Genomic DNA, 16,442 nt, shown 5'->3' with positions numbered 1-16,442 from the left:
CAATTTCCTTCTCCAGGGGATCTTCCTGACCCAGGGACTGAACCTGCATCTCCTGCACTGGCAGGCGGATTCTTTACCACTTAGCCACCAGGGAAGCCCATTATACTGGGTAGTTATAGAGTACACTGAAGAGAGGTGGAGATGGAGGGATTATATTCACCTTAGATTGTAATAGGAGGTTCGCTGTTTGTTAGCCAGAGCTTGTAGGTTGAAATATTGATCTGAATTTGTAAAATTTTTAAAGAAAAATAGTTTTGGGACAGCTTGGATTGCTGTGACTTTCCCAAAACACGGGATAAAAAGTCATTTCAAACTGACTTATTCGTAAGCAAATATTACCATTTCCCGGACAGCACAGTAGAGGATCAGAAGGTATATAAAAGTAGAAATTTAAAGTGGTACCAGAAGATATCTGTGTCAGGCAAAGTACATCACTAACACTGTATCAAGCTCCATATTAAAGCTTATTGAAGCTTTGTTGAAACTTCCAAGTGGACTTGCACAGATGGTACATTGGGCTTCTTCAGTAATTTACCCATTGTCATCTGCGACCCATATGAAATAGCAACACAAGGACACCCCCAAAACACATGCAGTCCTATACAGGCCCACCTGCCATCAACAGTTTACCCTAGCTGCTTATATGAAAGGCAAGCTGAATATGGCCTGGCAACCAAGGTGGATAAGAAGTAACTCTGGGGGCTTCCCTGGTGGCTCAGTGGTAAAGAGTCACCTGCCAATGCAGGGAACACAGGTTCAATCCCTGGTTCAGGAAGGTCCCACATGCCAAGGAGCAACTAAGCTGGTGAGCCACAACTCCTGAGCCAGTGCTCTAGAGCCTAGGAGCTGCAGCTACTGAGCCTGTGTGTCACAAGTAATGAAGCTCGTACGTCTAGAGCTTGTCCTGTGCAACAAGAGAAACTACTGCAATGAGAAGCCCTTGCACTGCAACAAAGAGTAGCCCCCCGCACCTCACCAGCCGCCACAATTGGAACAAGCCTGCAAGCAGCACTGAAGACCCAGCACAGCCATAATCTTTTTTTGTTTGTTTTTAAAGAAGTAGCTCTGAGAAGACATGCTACAGTTCTACCTTAACAGAAAGGATGATAGGATTTTGGACAATCTGCAAAAATACTGTGATAAGCCTTCTAAGCTAAAAATACTCAAGTAACAGTTTTCATCTCAAAAAGACCCTTAATAAGACTTACTTATCCAATTGATATTTATTGAGAGCCTATTCTAGGTGCTTGGGTGAAGAGCAGCAGAGAAATGTTAGCCTGGGACCACCTTATTAAACTCCTGAACCTAAGAGTTCATCATGTAGATATTCAACGCATGTTTATTGTAAGAATGTTAACAGAACCTGTTCTGGTTGAGATTGAGGGCATAGGCTGCCCTTACAACCTCTTGACTATGGGTTAAGTGATAACATCATAAAATCCTCTCTTTCAAAAGTCCTTTGAGATTTCACTTTTTAGGTATTCCACATATCTTGGTTTTGATTAGAGAGGCCACCTATCTAGTAAGGGTGTTGCTGTCTGTGGTAGTCCTTCAGATTTGTCACAGTTCACGACCTGACCTTCAGCCTTACAGATCTGGAAGGTTGATTTTTTTTTTTTCTCCCACAGACCCATGGTTAATGAGGTTTTAGGTGTTAACTTTCAATGCCTAAGCTCATAAGAGACTGATGGATATACTAGGATGGAACCTTGGTAATACAGTAGGGAAGTTTTATTCTAGTGCCTGGAATACTGATGTCTCAAACCCAGGCCATCCCTTTCTAGCATTTTAATTTCTGGCAATCTGAACTCATAAGGCAGAGTGGAATCAGAGCCAAGAATTTGGGGGGTAATTTGCCATCCAAGCATTGGGAAAGCCTTTTCTTGCCTCACTGTTCTGAACCCAGAACACTTCTGACTTCCAGATTCTGTGTCACTCTAGATAGCTCTGAAATAAATGTCATTCTTCTTCTTAATGTTCCTTTTCCAGGCTCCAAGCTGATCATTCCCTCTTCTTTTTCTTCAATGGAGCTTGTTAGGTTTTAGAAACATTAATGCCTTTGATTGTTATGGTTACTTTCAGCTGTTTCCTTAAGTTATTAAATTATAGCCTCATGGATTTTTATGGTCATACCATCCTGAAAAAGGCATTTGAGACCCACTTCCAATTCATTTCCACTCTAGGAGACAATTATTACCTGTTAATACTTTTTTTTTTTTTTTTCATAATTTTAAACTTTTGGGACCTTCCCTGGTGGCTCAGTGGTAAAGAATCCACCTGCCCATGCAAGAGACATGAGTTCAGTCCCTGGTCTGGGAGGATCCCACATGCTGAGGAGCAACTAATAGTGAATTGATCCTGTGCTCTGGAGCCTGGGAGCTGCAACTGTTGAAGCCTGAGCTCCTTGAACCGGTGCTCCAGAGCAAGAGAAGCCACTGCAATGAGAAGCTCATACACTGCAACTACAGAGTAGCCCCCACTCAACTAGAGAAAAGCCTGAGCAGCAACTAAGACCCAGCACAGCAAAATAAATAAATAAAATTATTTTGTAAAAAACAAAACTTTTATTTTGTATTGGGGTGTGTGTACTTAGTTGCTCAGTCGTGTCTGACTCTGTGACCTCATGGACTGTAGCCCGTCAGGCTCCTCCATCCATGGGGATTCCTCAGGCAAGAATACTAAAGTGGGTTGCCATGCCCTCCTCCAGAGGATCTTCCCAACCCAAGGATCGAACCCAGGCCTCCTGCATTGCAGGCAGATTCTTTACCATCTGAGCCACCAGGGAAGCCCAAGAATACTGGAGTGGGTAGACTATCCCTTCTCCAGGGAATCTTCCCGACCCAGGAATCTAACCGGGGTCTCCTGCATTGCAGGTAGATTCTTTACCAGCTGAGCTATTAGGGAAGCTCTGATTAACAATGTTGTGGTAGTTTCAGCAGAACCGCAAAGGGACTCAGTCATACATATACATGTATCCATTCTCCCCAAACCTCATTCCCATCCAGGCTGGCATATAACATTGCCTCTCACTACTTAACATCCACTATTTTTTCCTTGTAACTAGGCAGATCGCCTCACTTCTTTGGACTCATTTCTGTATGTAAGTCCTTATCTATTCCCTCCTATCATCTGAAATGCCCTCCCCGCTTATATTTCCTTTTTATATCCTATTCATTCATTTTTTTTTTTAATCCTATTCATTCTTTAGGCCAGTCTTAGATCTTACATTTCCCTTGATGTAGGTTGATTTCTTATTTTGATTCCTCTGGACTTTAACACTTATTTTGTCATTTAATTGGTTATACTCTCTTGTATAATTGAACCATGTTAACTGGGTGCCACTAATTCCATTTTATCCTTTAAGTCAGTTTAAAAGTCACCTCAGAGAGACTTCAGTTCAGTTCAGTTCAGTCTCTCAGTCGTGTCCGACTCTTTGCAACCCCATGAATCGCAGCACGCCAGGCCTCCCAGTTCACTCAGACTCACGTCCATCGAGTCAGTGATGCCATCCTGTCATCTCATCCTCTGTCATCCCCTTCTCCTCCTGCCCCCAATCCCTCCCAGCATCAGAGTCTTTTCCAATGAGTCAACTCTTTGCATGAGGTGGCCAAAGTACTGGAATTTCAGCTTTAGCGTCATTCCTTCCAAAGAAATCCCAGTACTGATCTCCTTCAGAATGGACTGATTGGATCTCCTTGCAGTCCAAGGGACTCTCAAGAGTCTTCTCCAACACCACAGTTCAAACGCATCAATTCTTTGGCACTCAGCCTTCTTCACAGTCCAACTCTCACATCCGTACATGACCACAGGAAAAACCATAGCCTTGACTAGACGGACCTTAGTTGGCAAAGTAATGTCTCTGCTTTTGAATATGCTGTCTAGGTTGGTCATAACTTTTCTTCCAAGGAGTAAGTGTCTTTTAATTTCATGGCTGCAGTCACCATCTGCAGTGATTTTGGAGCCCCCAAAAATAAAGTCTGACACTGTTTCCACTGTTTCCCCATCTATTTCCCATGAAGTTATGGGACCGGATGCCATGATCTTTGTTTTCTGAATGTTGAGCTTTAAGCCAACTTTTTCACTCTCCTCTTTCACTTTCATCAAGAGGCTTTTTAGTTCCTTTTCACTTTCTGCCATAAGGGTGGTGTCATCTGCATATCTGAGGTTATTGATATTTCTCCCAGCAATCTTGATTCCAGCTTGTGTTTCTTCCAGTCCAGCATTTCTCCTGATGTACTGTGCATATAAGTTAAATAAGCAGGGTGACAATATACAGCCTTGACGTACTCCTTTTCCTGTTTGGAACCAGTCTGAGAGACTTGCTTTACCCTAAATAAAATAGTCCATTCCCCACAGTGTTTCTTTTTCAGCTTTTCCTTTATTTCCTTTATGTGGAATTTACCACAACTGCCATTGTTTTGTTTGCATGCTCTCCTACTAAAATATAACTACCTAAAGGTGGGAATTCTTGTCTGTCCTGTTCATTGTTGTATCTATAGTACATAGAACAATAGTGTCTGATACATAATGGGGTCTTTAATAAATGCTTTTCAGTTGAATTATTCCCTAAATAAATTGTTAAGTAGTTGAGGGTCAGGACCTATATTATTCTATGGCCAAATTCTCTGCTGTGCCAACACAGTAGACTGGTAAATTCGGAATGTTAATTTTTCATGAAGGAGAAGAAGGGGATAAGCCTGAAGAAAGTTGAGGCACTTTTTCTGCAACCAGATGCCCAGAGTCTCTTCTGTAGAGGGGATAGCAGCAGTGAGTGCTGGAGATACATCTTTGGTAAGCCTGCTCCAGGCCCAACTCTCCCTCCCACAGGTGGGAACTTTCAGGACACTCCCCTCCGCTTTAGCCACTTAGCAATTCCAACTCAGTCATAGCTCCCCATACATTTTCCTTGTCTATAGGGCGCTTGAGGCTGGGAGAGTATTAACAGGCAGAACTGAAAAATAGAAGGGTGAAGTAATGAAAGACACATGGTGGCCAAAAGTTTATTTTTCTAGGCTCAGTGTTTTTCTTAAGGTGTATCCTGGAATACTAACAAAGGTTGCTTGTGGTAGCAAAGTAGATAAGGATGGGGTAGGTGTGAGTCTTTTGTTTACCTTATTACACAGATTTTTTTGGGGGGGGCTGCCCCAAATGACTTGTGGAATCTTAGGTCCCTGACCAGGGACTAAATCCAGACCAACTGCAGGGAAAGTGCTTAACCATAGGACCATTAGGGAACCCATCAGGTTTAATTTTTGATTCATATGAATTATTACCTATTCAAAATAAAAATACATTTAAAATATTACTTTGTAGGTATATTGCTAAGCATATTGCTCTCTTTCAAAAGTCATTAGGTTACAAATTCTGTACATATTTACTGTTTTACTGAAATTCCATCTTAAGTTATTAAAAGGTCATTAGAGGGAATTCCCTGGCGGTCCAGTGGTTAGGACTTTATGCTTCCTCTACAGGGGGCTAGGGTTTGATCCCTGGTCATGTAGCTAGGATCCCATAAGCTGCACAGCCAAAAAAAGAAAAAGGGAGTCATTAGAGATCAGACTCTGGGAGCTGATATCTTGTAACCATAACCAAAAGATCAATTTATAAACCAGATTATTTGTTTATTAGCACAGACCAGGATACTTGTATGGGTTGTCAGGCCATTTGTTTCCAGTAGGGAAGCTTACCCAGAGAACCAGTGAAGATTAGAACATTGTTTGATTAGTGCAAATTCATATCAGAGGGAATTGGATCATCTTAATTACGTGCTTTGTGTACCTTTTTTCACTGTAGGGATATACTTGCCAGGCACTGTATCTAGGTGAGCCTTCCATATTACCTTCTCTGATCCATGCAGGAATATACTAACAGGTTCTTAAACTCTCTAATTCCCATTTTCCTTCTCTTTGGAATCCATGAATGGGTTAGATCAGATGGTGTCTGAGATTAGATTTGGTCCTTGGCAAGGGCAAAATTTCTAAGAATTTGATCAGTTTGATTATTTTTATTCTTATTACTGAATAAATTGACATTCTTTTGTATAACTCAGTCCCTTGTCATTTTGATTAGTGTGAATCAGTTCACCTTCACTTGGAAAGTCATCAAAATCTGTGAAATAACTTTGCTAACTACAGAAATTAGTCTTAAGTAGCTAAGTCGTGTCCAACTCTTGTGATCCCATTCACTGGCCCGCCAGATTCCTCTGGCTATGGGATTCTCCCAGCAAGATTACTGGAGTGGATTGCCATTTCCTTCTCCAGGAGATCTTCCCAATCTAAGGATCGAACCCAGGTCTCCTGAACTGCAGACTGATTCTTTACGAACTGAGCTACTAAAGCCCAACTACAGAAATTAATTTCCTTTAACTATTTTATAGTTTCTGATTAAAATTGAAATAGAGTTTAAGATCTTTGTCCAGTACCTAAGAAAGAATTGCTGAAGCCAAACTGTGCAGGGAATATAATCTCAGAGGTCAATTTTGGGCTTAGAACTAATCTTAATATCTGTCATTTTAGTCTAAACCTGTCATAAAGCTGACCTTTGTACACCAACATTTAGTTAAGCAAGAATTGCACGGGTGTATTCACCTATGAATTTTCCCTTGGCAATCAAAGTTATGCTACTGTGTTAGAGAGCAAAGGTTTTATTGTGCTCTTTGACTTTCTAAATATTAGGTCATTATAATCTTTGTCACACTTTTTCAGTAATATCAGTTACTATAATTTTTTCCATGTTTCGTGCTGGTACAGCTGAGAACAGGCTAGGTCATCCATTACCTTTTTTAAAAAAATCACTGTTTTCATAATTCTTAATGGGTCTGATTGTAGGAAATCTTTCCCTATACCTGTCACCTTGACAGTTGTTATAAAGTGTGATGAATGTGCAATGTGGTTTCTTTAAATTTTCTGTTCTCAATAGTCTTACTGTTTCTCTTCTAGTCCAGCCATGTTTGAAATTAAGAAGATCTGCTGCATTGGTGCAGGCTACGTTGGTGGACCCACGTGTAGTGTCATTGCTCACATGTGCCCTGAAATCAGGGTGACGGTTGTTGATATCAATGAATCAAGAATCAATGCATGGAACTCTCCTACACTTCCTATTTATGAGGTAAATCATATTAAACAATGCATTGTTCTTATGCTCTTTGCTTTCTTACTTTTTTTGCTAATTTAATTTGATGTAAAACTCTATGACTGTAACTGTAGGAATAAAATGGAAAAGTCTAAATACATATTATGAACATTATAATTATGTCAGATATGCCCAGGAAAAATGTGTAGAAAAAAGTTTACTGAATATTAATAATTGTATTAGTGGAGTGAGATGATGAGTAATTTTCTTCTCCATTTTCTAATTTTGTCTGTTAGTATGGCTACCATATTATAATAGTGCAATTAAAAAGTGGCATTCTGTAAAAATAAAAATTAAAAAACTGGTTGTTTCTAATATTGATTCAGGTAAGCCTATTATATTTTTGGATTATTGTATTTATCTCAGATAAACCTTGAATGAATAAATGGTGTCTTTCATGTTCAGTGTTCAGTATCACAAATTTGTTTAAATTGGAATTTCAGTATTTCTTTAATTTAGAGAACTCATAGTTAGGAAAATGTGTCTCTATTTTATTGAGTAAGGTTTCATTTTTAAAAGTTTTCATAGTAAAAAGAGTTCATGATATTATCCTTTTGAAACCCAACAGAAAAACATTTGAAAGTTTTGAGGATAGCATTTTTCTCCAACATCAATATATTCTTTTTTTTTTCCAGAAAAGTTTTGTAATTTATAAGACTAATCAACTGTAGTCTTTAAGCAGTCTTTAGCAGGGGAAATCTCTGTAAGATAAATCTTCCTGCTGTTTATAGTTCTATGAATAGAAATCCATGATTTGTTAATATCTAAATCAGACTTAGAATTTTTTTAAAGCCCTCTGTGTGGTAGCTTCTGTTTGTGCTTTATCCTTTCTTCCTCTACCAGATGAACTTCCTGTGATACTTCTTTAAATACCTCAGTGTGATGGCATTTCTTTCCCTGTTAGATAACACTACTACTACTTTGGTTTGTGGGAATTTTTAAAAGCATTTTGGAAAGATAACTTGATTAATAGTTCAATAATTCTGATATCCATAAAAGGGCTGGAAGTCATCTGAAATCTTGTGAACGGTATTTATATCCAGTCATTCAGTTGATTACTGAATTGATTATTACATAATTATTATGCCAGCATAATTTTTCAAACACAAAGTGTAACAGAATGGCTAAAATTATGACTGCTAACAATGCCAAATGTTGACAAGGATTTAGGGCAATTGGAATTTTATGCACTGCTGTTGTTTAGTTGCTAAGTTGTGTCAAACTCTCTGTGACCCCATGGACTCTAGCTTTCCAGGCTCCTCTGTCCATGGGATTTCCCAAGCAAGAATCCTGGAGTAGGTTGCCATTTCCTTCTCCAGGGAATCTTCCCAACCCAGGTATCGAACCCACGTCTCCTGCATTGCAGACAGATTTTTTACCACTGAGCCACCGAGGAAATGCTTATACACTGCTGATTAGAACATAAATTGGTACAGCCAGTTTGTAAAATGTTTCAGCGATAATTATTAAAACTGAAAATATGCATAGTCTGACTTAGGAATTCCACTTCAAGGCGTATATGCAACAGAAAAGCTCACATATATGCACCAAAAGACAGTATTACTAACAGTGTTATTCCTGATAACCCCAAATGGGAAACACCCTACGTGTTAATTAGCGACAGAATGGATACATAAATTATAGTTTAATTTTATAATAAAATACTACGTTGAAAAATCAATGAAACTACTCCTGCATGCAAGCATATGTTTAAATTCTATAAAAGTAACAAGTCATTGGACACAAGGTAGTCCATACTATATATCCCATTTATATAAAGTTCAAATATAGATATACTGGCCTGGTGGTAGAATTCAGCATGATGGTAGTTTGAGGGGTTGTAGTTACTAGAAGAGGACATACTGCAGGCTTTGATTTAATGTTTTTTGGTTTTGTTTTGTTGACCCAGCCAGGCTTGTAGGATCTCAGTTCCCCAACCAGAGATTGAACCCAGGCCACAGTAGTAAAAACCCAGAATCCTAACCACTAGACCACCAAGGAACTCCCCTGTTTATATTCTTCTAGTTCTTATATGGATAGTGATCACACAAGTGTGTTCACTTCTGAAAACTGAGCACTTTTCTGTGCTAAAGTATATGTACTGTTTAAAACTTTTTTTTACTTCACTAAAATTTTTACTTAAAAAAAAGATTATCTCGAACTAGAAGTATAAGCTATCTATAATATATTGGCTTTAGATTTTTTTTTTTTCGAGAAAACAAAAACGTTAGTTGATCAGAACGCATGTTCCCTAGATTCTTATTATTAGTACTGTTTTTTAAAAAAATAATTGGATTTATTTCTTTATTGACTGTGCTGGGTCTCTGTTGATGCCAGGGTTTTTCTAGTTGGGACGAGCGAGGGCTCCTCTCTAGTTGAGATGCATGAGTACTCAGTAGTTGTGGTTCCCAGGCTCTAGAGCACAGGCTCAATAGTTGTGGTGCATAGGCTTAGTTACTCCATGGCAGGTGGGGTGTTTCCAGACCAGGGTTCGAACCCATGTTTCCTGCATTGGCAGGCAGATTCTTTAGCCACCAGGGAAACCCAGTTGTTGCTCAGTTGCTAAGTCGTGTCCAACTCTTTGAGACTCAATGGAAGACCAGTGCCATTTCTATTATCTGAAATTTGAAACTCTTTTTCCTGAGACTTCAGTGCTTTAAATTAAATATAGTATGTTCCACAGATACAGAAAACTTGTGATTACCAAAGGGGAGAGGGACGGGAAGAGGGGCAAATTAGAGATATAGAATTAACAGATATAAACTATATGAAGTAGATAAGCAACAAAATTATCCTGTATAGCACAGGGAATTAAACCCATCATCTTGTAACAACCTGTAATGGACCATAATCTACAAAAGTACTGAGTTACTATAATATAGACCTGAAACTAACACAATATTATAAATTCAGTTCAGTTCAGTCGCTCAGTTGTGTCCGACTCTTTGCGACCCCATGAATCGCAGCACGCCAGGCCTCCCTGTCCATCACCATCTCCCGGAGTTCACTCAGACTCACATCCATCAAGTCCGTGATGCCATCCAGCCATCTCATCCTCGGTCGTCCCCTTCTCCTCCTGCCCCCAATCCCTCCCAGTATCAGGGTCTTTTCCAGTGAGTCAACTCTTTGCATGAGGTGACCAAAGTACTGGAGCTTCAGCTTTAGCATCATTCCTCCCAAAGAAATCCCAGGGTTGATCTCTTTCAGAATGGACTGGGTGAATCTCCTTGCAGTCCAAGGGACTCTCAAGAGTCTTCTCCAACACCACAGTTCAAATGCGTCAATTCTTCGGCTCTCAGCCTTCTTCACAGTCCAACTCTCACATCCATACATGACCAGAGGAAAAACCATAGCCTTGACTAGACTGACCTTAGTTGGCAAAGTAATGTCTCTGCTTTTGAATATACTATCTAGGTTGGTCATAACTTTTCTTCCAAGGAGTAAGCGTCTTTTAATTTCATGGCTGCAGTCACCATCTGCAGTGATTTTGGAATCCAAAAAAATTAAGTCTGACACTGTTTCCACTGTTTCCCCATCTATTTCCCATGAAGTGATGGGACCGGATGCCATGATCTTCGTTTTCTGAATGTTGAGCATTAAGCCAGCTTTTTCACTCTCCTCTTTCACTTTCATCAAGAGGCTTTTTAGTTCCTCTTCACTTTCTGCCATAAGGGTGGTGTCATCTGCATATCTGAGGTTATTGATATTTCTCCCGGCAATCTTGATTCCAGCTTGTGTTTCTTCCAGTCCAGCATTTCTCATGATGTACTCTGCATATAAGTTAAATAAGTAGGGTGACAATATACAGCCTTGACGTACTCCTTTTCCTATTTGGAACCAGTCTGTTGTTCCATGTCCAGTTCTAACTGTTTTGCTTCCTGACCTGCATACAGATTTCTCAAGAGGCAGGTTAGGTGGTCTGGTATTCCCATCTCTTTCAGAATTTTCCACAGTTGATTGTGATCCACACAGTCAAAGGCTTTGGCATAGTCAATAAAGCAGAAATAGATGGTTTTCTGGAACTCTCTTGCTTTTTCCATGATCCAGCGGATGTTGGCAATTTGATCTCTGGTTCCTCTGCCTTTTCTAAAACCAGCTTGAACATTAGGGAGTTCACAGTTCATGTATTGCTGAAGCCTGGCTTGGAGAATTTTGAGCATTACTTACTTATTTATTTATTTTTTATTTAAGTATTAATAATAAATTAATAAATTTATTTAAATTAACTATACTTAAATTAAAAATAAATAACAGCCAAATACCCAAAATAAAAGTAATAGCCACAGAAGAAGTGAATCCGTGATCTCACCTTGCCATGTTATACTTTTTTTTTTTTGAAAAATTAAAGGTTAAATTCCTCCAAAAAAACACAATAGTATTCTACACTGATATTGAATCCAATTGGGATATATACTTAGAGAAAAAGAATTAAGATCTAAGATGATTTTTTTCCATGTCTTACTTGTTTTTTCTCACTAACCTACCAAAAAAATCAAGTCTTTCTTGTTGTTTCACGCTTTTATTTCATAAAATTTTTCTTCTTTAAAACTCTTTAAATAGAATCTAAAAGATTTGAAAGTCTATCTAGCACGGCTGCCCATTCGAAACAATGTTTGAGTTCTCAGAACTCTAACAGCCCATAATTGTATTGGCTTTATGTAAAGTTGTAATTATTTGGTCTTCATAGTTTTTTTAATCTCATTTTTAATATGTCTACTCCAGAAAATTAGATGATGATAAGCTAAGCAGCTATTTCAGTTCTGTACTAGTTAGTGTAGCTTGCAAAGAAATGGAGTCTTTCAATAAAACCCAGCTGACTTTGGAGGTTAAAAACATGGCATTGCTACTTTAAAATTCTAGAAGGAATCTTCTTGTAAACAAGAAGATTCTTGTTTTAACAAGTAGAATGGTTTTCCTCTTAGCAAGTAAATGACTTTAGGCTTATAATTTTCATGTGTATTTCTTAGACATTAGTTGTTAAAAGACATCTACTGAAGGAATTTATAAATCAGAAGAAAATAGATCATTTCCATAGCATTGTGTATTTAAAAAAAAAATTGGGGGAAAAAATTAGGAAAATGAGCCATGTGACCCAATTATCTATTTTCAAATATATGTTAGGCCTTTGTTCCAAAATGGAACAAAATTTATTTCTTTATTTTGTGTTGTAAAACTATTCCTACACGTTTCCTTGGCCATATTGAAGGTGTGAATGTTAGCTGAAATGTCAAATAGGGAGAACTGTGAAAGAAGAAGAACAGAGACAAGTTTAACCAGAGTTCATGCTGTTTTATGAATTCCTTTACTGAGTAGCTTATACGTATTGTTACCAGTTGTGATTTTACACTGACCAGTGACTATGCCAAAGCCTTTGACTGTGTGGATCACAATAAACTGTGGAGAATTCTGAAAGAGATGAGAATACCAGACCACCTAACCTGCCTCTTGAGAAATCTGTATGCAGGTCAGGAAGCAACAGTTAGAACTGGACATGGAACAACAGACTGGTTCCAAATAGGAAAAGGAGTACGTCAAGGCTGTATATTGTCACCCTGCTTATTTAACTTCTATGCAGAGTACATCATGAGAAACGCTGGGCTGGAAGAAGCACAAGCTGGAATCAAGATTGCCGGCAGAAATATCAATAACTTCAGATATGCAGATAACACCACCCTTATAGCAGAAAGTGAAGAGGAACTAAAAAGCCTCTTGATGAAAGTGAAAGAGGAGAGTGAACAAGTTGGCTTAATGCTCAACATTCAGAAAACGAAGATCATGGCATCCGGTCCCATCACTTCATGGGAAATAGATGGGGAAACAGTGTCAGACTTTATTTTTTGGATTCCAAAATCACTGCAGATGGTGACTGCAGCCATGAAATTAAAAGACGCTTACTCCTTGGAAGAAAAGTTATGACCAACGTAGACAGCTTATTAAAAAGCAGAGACATTACTTTTCCAACAAATGTCTGTCTGGTCAAAGCTGTGGTTTTTTCAGTAGTCATGTATGGATGTGAGAGTTGAACTACAAAGAAAGCTGAGTGCCAAAGAATTGATGCTTTTGAACTGTGGTGTTGGAGAAATCTCTTGAGAGTCCCTTGGACTGCAAGGAGAGCCAATCAGTCCATCCTAAAGGAGATCAGTACTGAATATTCATTGGAAAGACTAATGCTGAAGCTGAAACTCCAATACTTTGGCCACGTGATGTGAAGAACTGACTCACTGGAATAGACCCTGATGCTGAGAAAGATTGAAGGCAGGAGGAGAAGGGGATGACAGAGGATGAGATGGTTGGATGGCATCACTGACACAATGGACATGAGTCTGAGTGAACTCCGGGAGTTGGTGATGGACAGGGAGGCCTGGCATACTGCAGTCCAGGGGGTCGCAAAGAGTCGGGTACGACTGAGCGACTGAACTGACTGACTGCTGAGGCTCATGTGATCCAACCAGGGATTGAATCCAGGCCCTCAGCACTGAGAGCTTAGACTCCTAACCCCTAGACCACCTAGGGAATTCCCAAGGGAAATATTTAGAAAGAAAAATGATCAGACTTGACTGTTGATTATATAAAAGGATGAAGGAGAGGTACGAATCTAGAATGATATTCAGGAATTCAGGGCTGGGGAATTCCCTGGTGGTCCAGTGATTTAAGTCTTGGCACCTTCACAGCCGAGGCCTGGGTTCAGTCCTTGGTTGGAGAACTAAGATTCCACATGCCACAAGGCATGGCCAAAAAGAAGAAAAAGAATTCAAGTCTGAAGAAGTAAAGTTAAGATTATCCAGGTATTAAAAAAAAATATTATGCAGGCAGCAATAAAATCAGAGTAGGTTAGCCCTCTCAGGAAGGACCTATAGTGAGAACAGAGCATGAGTCAAGGGCAGAACCCTGGAAAATACCAATGTTTCATGGTGGGTGGAGGAAGAAATGCCTTAGGGAAGCTATGAAGAATAGTTTAGAGAAGGTGAACTAAAACCCAGAAGAGTTTTAGTGGTGCAAACTCCATAAAGAATATGTCTTGATTATGAGTGACTAACACAGGGGCCAGTACTCAGTCACTACTTGACAAGTATTTGCAGAGTGAATAAGCTGTCAATTATGACAGATACAGCAGGAGTAAGAGATGAGACGTATTCTTGCAATTCAGTATTATGGAGGCCATTGCAGGTTTTACAAGAACAATTACAAGTGGTAGGAGATTGGAGAAGTAAGAGTGTAGAAAAGGAATGACTCTTAAAAAGTTTAGTAAGGAAATAAAGGTGGTGGTCACTGGAGAGGGACATGGGGTAAAAACGATTTTTTTTTTAATTTATATTTTTTTCCTATGGTTGATAAAGAATCAAGCATGTTAATAAACTAAGGTAGACAAATCACATAGAGAAGGAAAGGTCAAAATTATAAGAAGAAAGAAGCTAACTGATGGAATTAAAGTCTAGAAAAATAGCAAAGATGATGAGGTCAAAAGCACAAGAAAAGGAACTGGCCTTGAAAGTCGCCTTCTCAGAAATTGGAAGGAAGTAAACAAGGATGGGGCTTCTCAGGTGTTTCAGTGGTAAAGAATCCACCTGCCAGTTCAAGAGACTAGGGTTTGATCTCTGGGTTGGGAAGATGTCCTGGAAGAGGAAATGGCAACCCGCTCCAATATGCTTGCCAGCAAAATCCCATGGGCAGAGGAGCCTGGCAGACTGCAGTCAGTGGGGTCAGACAGGACTGAGCACACAGCCATGCAAATGAGGATGGATAAAGGTACTGGTTTGTTGGTGGGAACGGGAAATAAAAATGACTGGAACGTTGGTCAGTCTCAGTTGTCGGAACATGGGAGGTACAATCCTCTGAAGAACCTGTAGTGTAGGTTGGAGCAGTAACCTCAGAATGAGAGGACAAGTAAATATATTACCAAGCTACCTTGAAAAACTCAGCTAAGTGTATGTAGGGTCCACAAAGTTGTGCTCATTGTGATTTTTTTCCCTGGTGGTCCAGTGGTTAATGTTATAAGTTTATATTTTATGGGTCAAACTATATTAATAAAATTAGGCATTTTTACTGTCTAAGAAGGAAATAGTAATGACCATCAGATGAAACTTGGTAATAAGGTATTCATGTTTTTACTCAGAGAACAGAATAGTAGATTCTGTTAATATTTAACAATGAAAACTTTTTGTGTTACCATATTTATTAAATAGTTATTACTTTAATGTTAATTTTGTTCACTTAAAAAAGCCATTTAATAACTACTTCTAAAAAAACCAAACTGGATAATTTGCTTTGCTTTTTCTGAATAAAACAAAAGCTAATTTTAACCTGTGAAAGGATCTGAGTTCTTCCATTAAATAGTACCATATAAACTCGAAATACTAATTATGATAATTACATAATGAACCTAATAAGAGGTAGAACCTATATTATAAACTGCTTCTGCATTTGTTTTGGATATCTACAAACATCCCATTGATTTTAATGGAATAATGTAGCTGTTCATGTTGAAGTCTTATTAAGACTTATTGTAAATTCTGCATTGCTCTGATTTTAGGTTACTTTAATTTAAATACCGGAAGATTATATATAGGATTGAATTAAATCTTTGCTATTTTACAGAGATTTACCTTTACAGAGATAACCCTTTACTCTAATTTTCTAGAACCTAGTCAAAATAAGGAAACAGTTGCTATAACTGGTGACACCAGGGACTTCCCTGGCTATCCAAGGGTTAAGACTCCACACTTCCACTGCAGGGGGCAAAGGTTTGATCCTGGTCAGGAAACTAAGATTCTGCAGGCCATTCGGACAAAAAAAGAGACATTTCTTGAACTGAATAAAAATGAAAATATAACATATCAACTTAAAAAATTATATGGGAAAGTAACAATTTTTTTGATAGACATATTTCTTATAATAGGACTTAGAAAAGTTATAAATTTACGCATGTGTAAATATTTATCAACTATTTCACAACTAGTCTGAATGGTCTGTGTTCTACGACCTGGATTCATGGGAGTAAACCTGCATTCATAATGACGATGCAAAATCAAATGTTTGCTTGAAATCACAAAAGACTTTGACTTTCCTGATCATTATGTGATACTTGGTGTTAACTGTTAACTCTTATGAAATAGTCTGGAACATGGTCAACAATGAAATGCATTAAGTTGATCTGCTGCTTTAACTGTTCAAGTTCAGTTTTGCTTTTTTTTTTTTTTTTATGTTACATAATGTGCATTAGATGGCCTTTGGTACCAGTTTGATCTTTGAGTTTTCTACAGAGGTGTTATTTGAGAGCAAATCTAGACCTTTAAATTACAACATGACCTTTC

The 16,442-nt window shown here is 38.6% G+C and overlaps 1 protein-coding gene across 2 annotated transcripts in view; it reads left to right on the top strand.

The window, feature by feature from the left end:
- The window catches only part of UGDH (UDP-glucose 6-dehydrogenase), a 32,040-nt gene that overhangs the window by 1,600 nt on the left and 13,998 nt on the right, over positions 1-16,442 (top strand). Inside the window, exon 2 of one of the 2 annotated variants that reach the window (XM_013964591.2) lies at positions 6,939-7,107. In XM_013964591.2, the coding sequence (XP_013820045.1) occupies positions 6,946-7,107 (162 nt within the window). In that variant the 5' untranslated portion in view covers positions 6,939-6,945. The remainder of the gene's footprint in view (positions 1-6,938; positions 7,108-16,442) is intronic. The other variant, XM_018049379.1, reaches the window with a different exon arrangement.

The sequence above is a fragment of the Capra hircus genome, chromosome 6 (genome assembly GCF_001704415.2).
Source record: "Capra hircus breed San Clemente chromosome 6, ASM170441v1, whole genome shotgun sequence".
In the NCBI taxonomy this organism is placed as follows: domain Eukaryota; kingdom Metazoa; phylum Chordata; class Mammalia; order Artiodactyla; family Bovidae; genus Capra; species Capra hircus.
The sequence above is the reverse complement of the archived record's forward strand: the minus strand, read 5'-3'. Positions and strand labels throughout refer to the sequence as shown.